We start from the raw sequence: 12,414 nt of genomic DNA, 5'->3' as shown, positions 1-12,414 counted from the left end.
ATAAAAATAAATAAATAAATAAATAAATAAATAACTAGTGATCTTTAGTAATTTCTTTAAATAGTTCCAGTGTTTAGCAGACTTTGGTTGGTGTGTTGGTGTCTTTCACTTGGATTCAGCATCTATGATCTCAACTATGCTCACACCTAGTGGTAAAATAAACACTGTGACATTAATTTCCTGGTCAATGGTTGGCTGTGACTGAAAAAAACATCCACCCATCATAATTCAAAATGCAGTTGGCCTAATTCTCTGTCAGTCTGTGCTCACAGCAAATAAAAAGGGGAGGCTGTTGAGTGTAGGGTTGCCACGTTTGAGAGAAACCTTACAGAATCTTGATATGAGTGGAAAAAAAGAGATAGTCTTACTTTTGGACTAATGAGACAAATAAAAACAACAATTCTTATTATGTGAAAGCTATGAGTTAAAATGATGATACATTAAGTTGTATTAGGTGGAAAACAATCACAACTTAACTCACTATCCTATAATTTTGACTTGCAGGCATTTGTGTATCAGCAGAGACTGACATCTGTATTACCATAATGAAAACAGTTGTTCAAGTTCCACGTTCTTGGGCCATATTCTGCTGCTTAAATAGAGAAATAACAATAATGTTCTGTATATTAATTTAAGGGCACTCTTGACCTAGAATCACAATTATAGTGTGTGAAATGTCCAATCCCTGACCATCTCTGATTTGCTTAAAACATTTTTTAAAAATAAACCGTGTATGCTTAAAATGGTATGTATGAAATTTTAAATGGATGTATTAAATACTTTCTGAGACAATAAAAAAAAGCCTGTTAATCCATTCTTTACAGTTTTTTTCACACATTGAAATTTTAGGCAATGTTTGGACAGAAACTATTAATGATAAAATTCTAAAATTTTCATTATTATTTGACTTCAGTGCCACTGATTCAGGATCTGTAATGCAGCACAACCAGATCAAATAGTCTCTGATTACAGGTGAGTTGAAAAAAATATGAAAAAATAAATAAATAAAATGGAGCCGTCATAAATAGCTTCATCTTTGAGCTCACATCAACAAAAACAAATGATAATGTAGAATTCAACTGGTGATGTTTTGCAAATCCCATTTAGTTGTATGTCAGTAATACAAAAGCAAAATACAGAACTTATGGAATCTTTTTAATATGAAATACTTCATCACAACCATTAAAAATATGGTTATTTTCATTTAACTTTCATAGCTGATTCAGGTATTACATGTATTACAAGTTGTACCACAAACACTATAATACTGCTAAATGGCTTAATCCAAGCAGAACAGAGTTCTAAAAGTTAAAAAAGGTACAATAAGAAAACATTATTATTATTATTATTATTATTATTATTATTATTATTATTACACTTCATTTCCAGTGACTATCTTACTTATACACGCTTTAACACTCGTGTTGTCTTGTGAGTCAAAATTGACCGATTTTAAAGTTTGAAAATGTGGAAAACAATATATATTTTCACAGTGAAACTTCTGATGTCCACATTGTCAACATTTTTGGGAAATCTTTGAACATTTTTTGGTGGAAAAAAAGAAATGTTAAAAATGTTTCTTAGGAACATTCACAAAAAAATCAACCAAAATCCAGCAAATTTCGCTGCATTTTGGTTGATTTTTTGTAAATGTTCTTAAAGTAAAAATTAGAAGTTTTACTGATATATATGTAATCACTTTAGATATTTTTATGATTTTTTTGGAAGATTTCTACTCATTTTTTGAAAATATTTACAAGAATTTTCTTGCAAAATTCAGGGGATTTTTTTTTTTTTTAAATAAAATTTTTAAGGGAAACTTTTAAGGAATTATTGGAATTTTCTTCCTGAAGGTTTTTTTGAAATTTGTGGAATTTTTTTGCTGAATTTTTGGATTTTTTTCAGACAAGTAAACAGTATTTTTTGGTGCCCATAAATGAGGACAACAGGAGAGTTAAATGGCTCTGTGTTCACACTAACAGCTTATATTCCGTGACTATCCGCAGAAGGGGGATCAGACTCTCCCTATCTGGCAACCCGCCTGTGCTGTGACGTGACGGAGCTCGTAGTGCAGTGTGCATCTGGAAGTTGTCGCCATCATATCTGGCTAAATGTTAACCTAGCTCAAGTCAGTCAGCCGCTGTGTTCGAAGATATAAAGTTAATTCTACAGTTAACCCTGTTTGTTCCTCCTGTCGAGCTTCTAGCTGCTGTGATGTTGCTAACCAGTAAACGGGCGTAGAGCTGTTGCATTGTTGTGAGCTTCACTCACACTAGCAGCAGCTATTTTCACAGCACATTAGCAGGCTGGAGTCTTGAGAAGCAGCAAGGGGCGGTGGGCTGCTGCTACTGGCTAGCAGCGGGGCAGCTAGTTAGCTGGCTAGCTAGAATAAAACATCGACAGACGGATATTTGCCGTCAAAGTGAATAAAGATACCTATTTGAGCGCTCTTGCACACTTGCCGGTAGTTTTCGCCGCTTTCTGCTGCTGTTAAGTTGGTAAGGGGCCGTTGCTAAGGAGCTAGCAGCGCCGCAAAGCTAGCTGCAACTCCGCCGAGGAACCAACAAGATTTGGAGCTAACGGAGCTAAAGAGCCAGCTGGGGTTGAGCTGCAGCGGTGGGAGTCCGTTAAACTGGAGCTGGCATCGTCACATCTCCCGTGTTTAACACGTAAGTCCACCAATGTTTGCATTTTCTACTCTTGTGTCGCGGTTTGTTATGGCCTTTTCTGGTGAAGCTAACTTCCTTTGCAAAGTCTCCACGGCTGCTCTTGCGATGCAGCTGTGTTAGCCACCCACTGCTACCCACTAGTTTCATATTGTTGACAAGCTAGTCTTAAAATGGGAGATAATCGCAATTTTTAGTGCACTTCTGGAACAAATAATATAATGCTGTGATGGAGAGTGATGTTTACACTGTTGTGCATCTTTGCAGCGGGCTGCTGGGCCTGACAGCTGAGAAGATGTCTGAGGGAGAGAGCAGGCAGGCCACGGACACGGTCCAGGAAGCCAAGCCGGAGTCCGTGGCAGCTGCGCCCACAGGTCAAGGAGTGTCCTCCGTGTCTCCTCCTGTGTCCATGGTGACCCAGCCTCCTGCTACAGCTGCCACGGAGGATGAGGAGGAGGAGAGCGAGGATGAGTCAGAGATTCTGGAGGAGAGCCCGTGTGGACGCTGGCAGAAACGCAGAGAAGAGGTAGAGGAGATATGTGGGGATGGGTCAGATTTATCTTTACTCAGGTGGAGATCGCTCCTGAGGGGTGCACGAACAGAAATCATTGGGTTGGTGTGGTATGTTGAGCATGAAGTCAGAGTTGCCATGAGGTTAATCTTCTCTGGAGGAAGTTATTCTGAGTTAAAGCAGCTGTGCCACTCTTGAGTCTTTTCCTGACCAGTGATACAGATTCTGAGCTGGAGGAATCCACTATTTCTCTAAACTTGTTGATCTGTACATTACAGAAGCACAAACTATATGCGCAGTGTTTCCCTGGAACCTGCATACATTTAGTTGGTGGTGCAGAAAATGCAGAAATACTTTTTTAAAGTTTGTCCTGATTTACTGCTGTTTCCATTTCACTCCACTGGTTTTGCAGTTTATAGAACACAGATGAAAGGCTGTTGGTATTTTTCCATTGAGTAGTCAATCAGTGACATTAATTTCACTGAGATTTTTCCTAAATCTAAGGTAATTTCCTTCATTATCAGACAGTGTCAGAGCCAATGCACATTCTGAGGAAGTGTAAAGTTAAAGAGCTGTAATGTGCAGCGGTTGTGTTAGAAATAAGCAGCTGCATTGAGATTGCACCAGGCAGCAAACTAAACATATTCACTTCGTTCTTAACAAATTTTCTACCAGTATTCTTTTCTTGTAATATCTGCAGTAACACTGCATTTTGCTAAAATCTATTTTTATATTCATCTTCCCCTCCATTATAACAACGAACAGTCACTTTGAAAAGTCAAATGATGCATCAAACGCCCCTTCTGTTGGAGCAGGAAAAGAGCCTGGTGAAGAAACTGTAGTTAACAACAAAAAAAAAAGCTGCTAAGTACTGTAGTAATTCTTATTGTCTCTGCTTGGGGTTTCAGGGTTTATCCAACCAGCTTACACAAAGAAATCCTACCTATGTTGAACTTGGTTCGTATGACACCCCTCTTTATTTTGTTTCCTCCCAAAGGTGAATCAGCGCAACGTCCCCGGGATCGATAATGCTTACTTGGCCATGGACACAGAGGAAGGAGTTGAGGTGGTGTGGAATGAAGTCATGTTCTCAGAAAGGAAGAATTTCAAGCTACAAGAGGTGGGTGCAGTGAAAACATCTGAAGCATTTGTGCACTGCGCTACTATCTTAGCGTGTATGATGATAATCGTTGTGAGGATGATGTCAGCAAGGGAACACGGTTTATACTTGAAAGGAATAAAACGCTGTACCGAGGCTTTTAAAGATTGTTTTTCATGTGCTATGCTACTGTGACCTGAATGTGGAAGCCTGCTGATTTTCATTTTCCCCCTTTGGCTCTAAGCTCCTTAGGCAAGTGGTCAGACTTGTTGATGCCAGTTCGCTGTGTACCGGTGTAGTTGCAGGAATAATTTTCAGAACTTTGGAAGGGAGGGCAGACCTTAAGAACAGAGCAAGTGCTGTTTAAGGTTCTTGCTTGCATACAAGTAGGCATTTTGATGGTCTGGCTTCAATCTAAAGTGTTTCTTGAAACTTTCCTCACTCGTATGTTGCTTCCAGAAATGTCATCATTTGGAGATCAAAACTGTTGTTCACTTATTCAAATATAAAGCATCAGAGTGTGATAGTGGTTCTGTGCTATGTAGCTACTGGTGTGTTGCCCTGAACTACTATAGTTTGAAGGCCTCAGGGACCAGTTAGTTCAAAGCTGTTGGTTTTTAATAGGCCTATATCTGAACAAAAGGTTTTCTCATTCTCACAGAGCTGTTGGATGTATATTTTCTGTATGTTTTGATGTTTGTATGGTGTGTAAAGTAAAACCTATAATTGCGTTTAACCCTCTGAATTCCAAACTTGCTGGCAGATTTAAAGGACATGTTTAATTGCAGAAATTATAGCATTTATTACAAAAATGTACTGTTAAAAGTAAAAAATGCAACTGTGAAGCCATTCAGCTGCAACCAACAGTCACAGTGATAAACATTGTGGGACTTGTCAGCTGAAATGGACTGAACTGCAGGCAGTGTTTACACAGAGGTGATAGAAGACATGTATGGAAACAATTTACAAATGTAAATAGTAAAATATCTATGGTATGTGAAATCACAGTTTTAGTTTTAGGATTACTAGCATGTGTGGGCCCTTGGAAAAAATGTTTTTCAATTTGATGAAAATAATCAAAGTTATTCTATTTCTGTTTTTTCGTTTTATATGATTTATGGTGTTGTCACTATGTCAAACTGCACAGAAGACATTTTTGAATTCTTTCTATTTCTAGCCATGATTGGTGCCATTTCCAAAGAGGTGCAGGACTTTATACTGCAGTGAAAAATGAGTCCACAGTGAGTGAAAATGTGGCAGGAGCAAAAAACAACTAGAAACTGCTTTGGGTTCAGAGGGTGAAGGGACACTTGTGGAATTTACATTTTAATCTGGTATTTACAAGTTTGTCATCTACTGATTCAACCTGCTGGTCAAGACAGTCCAATGAAATTTAAAGTTGTTGAGACATAATATGCTAACTTGAGTCTAATAATTTACCTCTTTTGCAGCAAACCTGTAAGTCCTAAATATAGATACAGGTGAAAATGTGTGGAATTGTGCATTCATTTTTAACTTTTTTCTCCCCCCCCACAGGAAAAAGTCAAAGCAGTTTTCGACAATTTGATCCAGCTGGAGCATTTGAACATCGTCAAGTTCCACAAGTACTGGGCAGATGTCAAAGAGAACAGAGCAAGGGTAAAGGAATCTGTCAACAGATGACATAAAGAAGAGTATCGTGGACTTGATGCTAATTTGATATCATTGTATTTTTTTGTCTGCAGGTCATTTTCATCACTGAATACATGTCCTCAGGAAGCCTGAAGCAGTTCTTGAAAAAGACAAAGAAAAACCACAAGACAATGAATGAAAAGGTATGAGAAGCTCTGCTGTTACCTAAGCAATGTAAGCTAACAAGAACAGTTTATTTAAGAAAATCCTGCTTAACCTGTTTTTTTTCTGCTTTCCTATCTTCTCTGACAGGCCTGGAAGCGCTGGTGCACGCAGATACTATCTGCCCTCAGGTTAGTCTGACTAAAAGGATAATTTGTGTAAGCAGCTTAGTGTTACAGAACAAATTGTTGCATGAGGCTTTGACATGAATCACATCCCAAATACCAACATCTGTGTATTACAGGAGAAGTCAGGTATGTTGGACACGGTCTCATGTTGTCCTTGTCTTTAAACCTTGTTGCCTTGTTTCCAGCTACCTGCACTCATGTGAACCTCCCATCATTCATGGTAACCTGACCTGCGACACCATCTTCATCCAGCACAATGGCCTCATCAAGATCGGCTCAGGTGGGCCTCAGAGATTATTTAAAGCAGGAAGATCAGTAAGATCAGTGCACTGTGAAGCCAGTGCTAGTTCCCTCAACAGCTGTTTTCCCTGTTATTAAGTATTTTTTCTCCACTTTTTCAGTTGCTCCAGACACTATTAATAACCACGTGAAAACCTGTCGGGAAGAGCAGAAGAGCCTTCACTTTTTTGCTCCAGAGTATGCAGGTGATGTTCTTGCAGTGTATCATTTGTCTCTGATACCTCTGTGGTTGTGCGGTTGTGTTTCTGTGATATTGATTAGCTTTTTTCTGCTTTCAGCCGTTGCCAATGTTACCACAGCCGTGGATATCTATTCCTTTGGAATGTGCGCCTTAGAGGTGAGAGGACACGTTGTTCTGATCCGGGCTGTTAGTCACATACTGACAAACTGTTCTTTTTTGGGGGGGGTTTCACAACAAGAAAATAGACCTGGCCTAGTTTGCTTGAGCACTAGTTCTACTGAAGGCTTGTTTTGCGATGCTGTGATGGTGTGTGTCACTATTCTGAACAAAGGTGTCAGTTATGGTAGCTCCAGACAGTACTGGTATTTGTTTGGAAAGTCAGTGTCACAGAATGTTTGTTATTTCTGGCTTTCAGTGAAAAAGAGATATACATGTAATAAACAACCTGAGGTCTGCAGTGATGACACATAATGCCTTTTGTTACATGACAGTGGCTGCTGTTGGTTTAAGTCTTGCTTTTGTATTTATGAATCACTTCTTTGTCCAATCCCCTCCTCAGATGGCTGTGTTGGAAATCCAGAGTAATGGAGATTCGTCTTATGTGTCCCAAGAAGCCATAAACAGTGCCATTCAGTCCCTAGAGGACCCATTGCAACGGGTGAGGAAGGGAAAAGCAGGCATGTAAAGCCCACGTAGCTGTTTAGGAGGGAAATTTACAACTTAACGTCCTTTCTTTCTCACACATTTTCAGGAATTCATCCAGAAGTGTCTGGAGGTCGACCCCAGTAAGCGACCCACAGCTAAGGAGCTGTTGTTTCACCAGGCCTTGTTCGAGGTGCCCTTACTCAAGCTGCTGGCTGCACACTGCATCGTCAGCCACCAGCGTGAGTCAAAATACACACATACCAAATGCCATTACTGGTTTTCAATTTAAAGTTGGAGTTACTCATTCAAACTCTGTTATGGAAGCATTTTCTCTGCCATTCACAGCTGGGAACACACCTAAGGCTTATATTCTTTTGAAAATCAAATTGTCATTGACCCATTTAATGCCATAGATGATCAGAAAAGGATAGTTAAACACTTAATTCTGAGATATTTTGTATACAGTCACAAAACTATTCTTTTAATGTATTAAGCTTGGAAGAATAATTGTATCATTGGTGAATGTTCTTATCTGACAGCAAACTTCTTTGTTCATCTCTAGACATGATTCCAGAAAATGCTTTAGAAGAAATGACAAAGAACATGGACCCCAACTTGGTTATTGTTGAGGCCAAGGATGGAGTTCAGATGAAGTAAGTTTGAGTATTAAATTGTCAGAAACCTTTGAGATATGAGAGCATGTTGTCCTTTGCTGTATTAGTTATCGTAAAATAGTTTAAATGCAGTCTTTAGCTGAGAGCCGACTGTGTGAAATGCAGTACAAGTAACACTTTTTCTTTTGCATCAGGCTTTCCCAGTTTCCTGCACTTGAGCTGGACAAATTCCTGGAGGATGTAAGGTAAGGAACGGTAGCAGTTTTGCTACAGCTGAGAAACTGTTACTGCTGATTAGAGGTTTCTGGATTGAATGCGTGGATTAACTGGCAAAATTAGGAGAGGAAAGTGAAATGAGAGACGCTGCCAGTGCGCTGAACCAAGTGACTGAGGCCAGAAATGGGAAATAGTGGTTGTATTGCCACTAAATATTTGAGTTTGCAAATATACACGCACTATAAAGCCTGTTTAAAGTACATGGAAATATTTGCGGAGTCCTGTTAAATCTCCCTAGCTGAAGTTGTACTGATTTTTTTCCTCTGATTTAACAGGAATGGGATCTATCCTCTGACTGCGTTCGGGATGCCGTGTCCACAACAACCCCAGCAGGAGGCCGTGAAGTCGCCCATAGTTCCCCCCTCAGTCAAAACCCCGACTCCTGAACCTGCAGAGCTTGAGACCAGGAAGGTAAGAAGTGAAAACAGACCTCAGTCAGATCACTTGGTGCGCTGCAGTGTACATTTGGGAAACCATACAAGAAGATTGTAAACATTGTTTTATTTAATGTTCTGCTTCAACTTCAGAAATTAACCACACAAATCCCAAAGTAGGTCAGATATTTAAAAATAATGCTCGCATGTCTTTCTAAATTCTGAACTCTGGGAGAAAAAAATCTATAAAGGTGCAATCAAAGGGAGAAGCAAAATGCGCCAAAGGACATTATTTTATGAAAACACAGTAATGAACCTTTCTAGGGAATTAAAAGCTGCATACACACACATTACTGTTCCCTAGAGATCACCTCAAGGTTCCTCTTTTGTACATTAAGACTAGTTACAGACTGCTAGTAGTGCAAAACATTTCATCTTTTTCAGCATTTGCTTTTCTGAAATCATTTGCATGCAGCACTTCATCTTCTTCTCATCACAGTCTACAAGTGTGGCATTTATTAAACAGTTTTCCTGTTGGTGCTCACAGGTCCTTCAGATGCAGTGTAATATTGAGCCTGTTGAAGAAGGCACAAAGCACCATGTAAGTCTCACTCCAGCAATATGTTTGATTCCAAGTATTTTGCTTTAATACCTGAATGTGTTTTGGTTTTGAATGGATGTATTTTGTTCTCCTTTCAGCTGACCTTGCTGCTGAAACTTGAGGATAAATTGAACAGGCACTTGAGCTGTGATTTGTTACCAAGTAAGTATCTTATTCTTTTAATTATATGGCACTATGCTTTCACATGTTTTCATTTGAAATCTTGTATAGTTGATGAACTGCTTTGTTAAGAAAATGCAGTGTTATAGTTGCTCTGCAGAGGTACGATCTAAAGCAAAGACTGAAAGTATCTGGTTAAAAATTGCAAGGTGGAAAACATTGAATTCATTTCCTGCCTCACACTATTTGCTTCCTTCTGCTATTTTTGAGACGCTGCTACTTTCATGGTGCATTACAGTCACAACTTTGTGTTGCCTTCAGAGATGTTTGTTATGTGAAGCCTTTGCTTGTGAAGCAAAGTAGCAGAAACAGAACAAATGCAAACTGTGCAGGTGAGATGAAATAACAGAAATCTCACCTTAATATGCACTATGACCAAATATAAATGTCATGATGGAACATGGTACACCTTTCAATTACTGTGGTGATAAATTTAAATATTTTACAGACGTAATGTTTAATAGTTGATCGACTATGATTCAGATGTGTTTTGAGCTCGTCACCATCTAAGTGTTGTGTTTTTTCAGATGAGAACGTGCAGGAGCTGGCAGTGGAGCTCGTTCAGCTGGGGTTCATCAGTGAGGTACAGCGAGGTCATCATCATGGCCGCTCTTCCTGTTTGTACCATAAATCACATTTCAAGACTTTAGTTCACCTTCTTGTTCCTTCATTTCAGGGCGATCAGCCACGACTCACATCCGTTCTTGAAGAGGCCTTCTCAAAGTTCTACAGCCGGAACGGTTCTCTGAATCCGGTGACGGTTTCCTCATAGCGGAGGACTCTCCAGGCCTTCTTTCATCCCTCCTCGTCCTCTACAACAGGACTAGCTTTTGCTCCACTTCAGAGTTGCAGGAAAGCTTTGCGAGGACAGAGGAGGAAGCCTTGGTCTGATTGCAGATCCTGCAGCCTGTCCTTGTATCTTCTGGTGGGAAAAAACTGCCACTAAGTGGTTGTCGCTTTCTATCTTTTTTTTTTTTTTCTCCCACCCAATACAGCCATCTGCTTCTCTTTTAAAAGAGGAAATCCTAGTTGCAACTTAATGGAAAATACAAGTGTTTTCACTGTTTGGCTTATTTCTTTGAGTTCTGAAGTAGTGAAGAAACGCTTGAAGTAAGCAAAATAAAAGAACAGCAGTATTTTCCTTAAGTCACTGTTAAAATTGTATTTTAAACATTTTTACTTCAAACTGTTTAATAGTTGTCTGTATGAAAAATCTCTTTGTCCTGGCATACTGAAGTGTGTGTATTATGGTGTTGTAAGGTTAAGTCTGGTTGTCTGGTCCTTTAAATTTTCTCTCGAGCAGCGAGTGAGGCATCTTCTTACCTTGTATCGGTTTTTTTCAAGACTCTGAAATGCATCAAGCTAATGATGTAACAGATGCAGTGTCCATTTCACCGTACGAAATTCTATAATTATACAACAGTCATGAAATATGCAGCTGCAACACAATCTGAACAGCTACAGATAAAATGTATAAAAAAAAGTCAAGCTATTTATTTGTGTATCTTTTCCTGAGTGTGTACTATACTTCACTTCCAGCACTAAAGCCGGTGGTTGTTTGAATGTAGGCTTTTACTTGCTCTTTTTCTTTAAGTCATGCTGTTGTTTTCAGTGAAAAAGGAGGTGTTGTCACTTGACTGTGGTCCAACTACTGCAAGTAGAACATCGCAGCACTTACCAATCAGGGTTGCGTTGATGAAAAGTTGTTCTGTTGGTAGAATTTTACACACAAGGTTGAGTTGCTTTGGTGTTTAAGCACACGGTAGATGATTGTCAGCAGGGTTTGTGAATACACGTGTGCTTTTCCATGTCTAAAATGGACGCATGCAGTTAGCCGGAGTCGGTTCAGTTCTCGTTTTTAAGCTTAGACCCGTCAACATTTACATTTTGTGGCTCTGATGCGTTTGTTCAATTCATGGCTGAAGTATTCTGTGTGACACCGGAGCTGAAAAAAACAAAAGTTCTCTCTTAGATATTCAGTTATTGGCTCAGACCACTTTTAGCTGTTAACTGTTTGAGATTCTCGCTGCTAGTTTGCACAACTGTACACTTCTGTATCCTGTTGGAAATGTCCGGCGGCCTCCGGCTCTGTGCTCGCCAACGGGAGGTGATTTGGAAACGACGTCGTTTGAAAATGCAGCCTCGATGCTGTGACTTCCTTCTGACAGGGTCTGTAGATATTGCGAGATACAAGTGTGGGACTGCCTGGCATGCTTGTAACCATCTTGTACACTGTATGCTGGACACTGTGTTCTGTTTCTGCAATGCATTTATCCTCTTTTTTTTCACTTCCTAAAATAAATAAAAAAACTACACTATCAGCACTTCTGTGTCTTTGTGTTGTGTTATCTTGTTTGTACCGAGGAGGTCACTGCTGTTCTCCAATATCGTAATTATATCAGCTTAATGTGTCCGATTTGGAAGCAGCACAAGGCTTGCGGAGTCAGTAACTTCTGAAACAAAATGGAAATCACTTCTTAAAATTAGACTTAAAAGTTCACTTTTAGCTTAAATTAGTTTTAGTGTTTTATTCTGCATTATCTCCTGTTTATTTAAGACATTCTCTCTTGTTTTTTTTACTTTTAGCTGCCTTGTTCTTTGGTGTGATGATGTCTCTAATTCTTTCTTTTTTTTTTCCTTTTAATTTTAACCCTCAATCTTGTTCTGTAATTTTCAACCTGCCTAGTTCCCTTGTTTGAGTTGTGTGCTAATCTAGCAAATTATTCATTTAATTTATTGTCTGTTTTTGGCTTTATTTGACAGGTTAGTGAAGAGGCAGACTAGAAGGTAGGGAGAAGAATGGGGTGAAGACCAGCAGCAAAGAGCCGTGAGCGGGAATCGAACCCGGCTATCAGGTATCTGACCTGCCATTTTTACAGTTTATTCTTAATTTACTGCTCGGACTTGTCTCCTATATCTTGTTTGATTGTCTCTGTGTTTGCATGTTTTAACTGTCAAAGCACTTTGTGAACACTGTTCTTAAGGGTGCTATATAAAAAATTATTA

The 12,414-nt window shown here is 39.3% G+C and overlaps 1 protein-coding gene across 1 annotated transcript; it reads left to right on the top strand.

Moving 5' to 3' along the window:
* The first annotated feature begins 2,072 nt into the window (after positions 1–2,072).
* nrbp1 (nuclear receptor binding protein 1) lies at positions 2,073–11,729 on the top strand. Its single transcript, XM_023279169.3, has 18 exons — positions 2,073–2,669; positions 2,934–3,192; positions 4,175–4,297; positions 5,813–5,914; positions 6,001–6,090; positions 6,200–6,240; positions 6,423–6,517; positions 6,639–6,722; positions 6,816–6,874; positions 7,278–7,376; positions 7,470–7,602; positions 7,926–8,016; positions 8,172–8,222; positions 8,529–8,664; positions 9,175–9,228; positions 9,327–9,390; positions 9,936–9,991; positions 10,085–11,729. Exons 2-18 carry the CDS (start codon positions 2,962–2,964, stop codon positions 10,178–10,180), a joined length of 1,605 nt encoding a protein of 534 aa, XP_023134937.1. The 5' UTR covers positions 2,073–2,669; positions 2,934–2,961; the 3' UTR covers positions 10,181–11,729.
* Positions 11,730–12,414: the final 685 nt, after the last annotated feature.

The sequence above is a fragment of the Amphiprion ocellaris genome, chromosome 12, assembly GCF_022539595.1.
Source record: "Amphiprion ocellaris isolate individual 3 ecotype Okinawa chromosome 12, ASM2253959v1, whole genome shotgun sequence".
Classification (NCBI taxonomy): Eukaryota; Metazoa; Chordata; class Actinopteri; family Pomacentridae; genus Amphiprion; species Amphiprion ocellaris.
This window is presented reverse-complemented; position numbering and strand designations above follow the sequence as displayed.

Bases quoted from the DNA above. Each gene is read 5' to 3' on its own strand.
- nrbp1 (XM_023279169.3), top strand. From the start codon at position 2,962: ATGTCTGAGGGAGAGAGCAGGCAGGCCACGGACACGGTCCAGGAAGCC. The intron at 8,017-8,171 runs GTAAGTTTGAGT...CTTTTGCATCAG, and splicing joins AAGGATGGAGTTCAGATGAA to GCTTTCCCAGTTTCCTGCAC. The intron at 9,229-9,326 runs GTAAGTCTCACT...TTCTCCTTTCAG, and splicing joins AAGAAGGCACAAAGCACCAT to CTGACCTTGCTGCTGAAACT.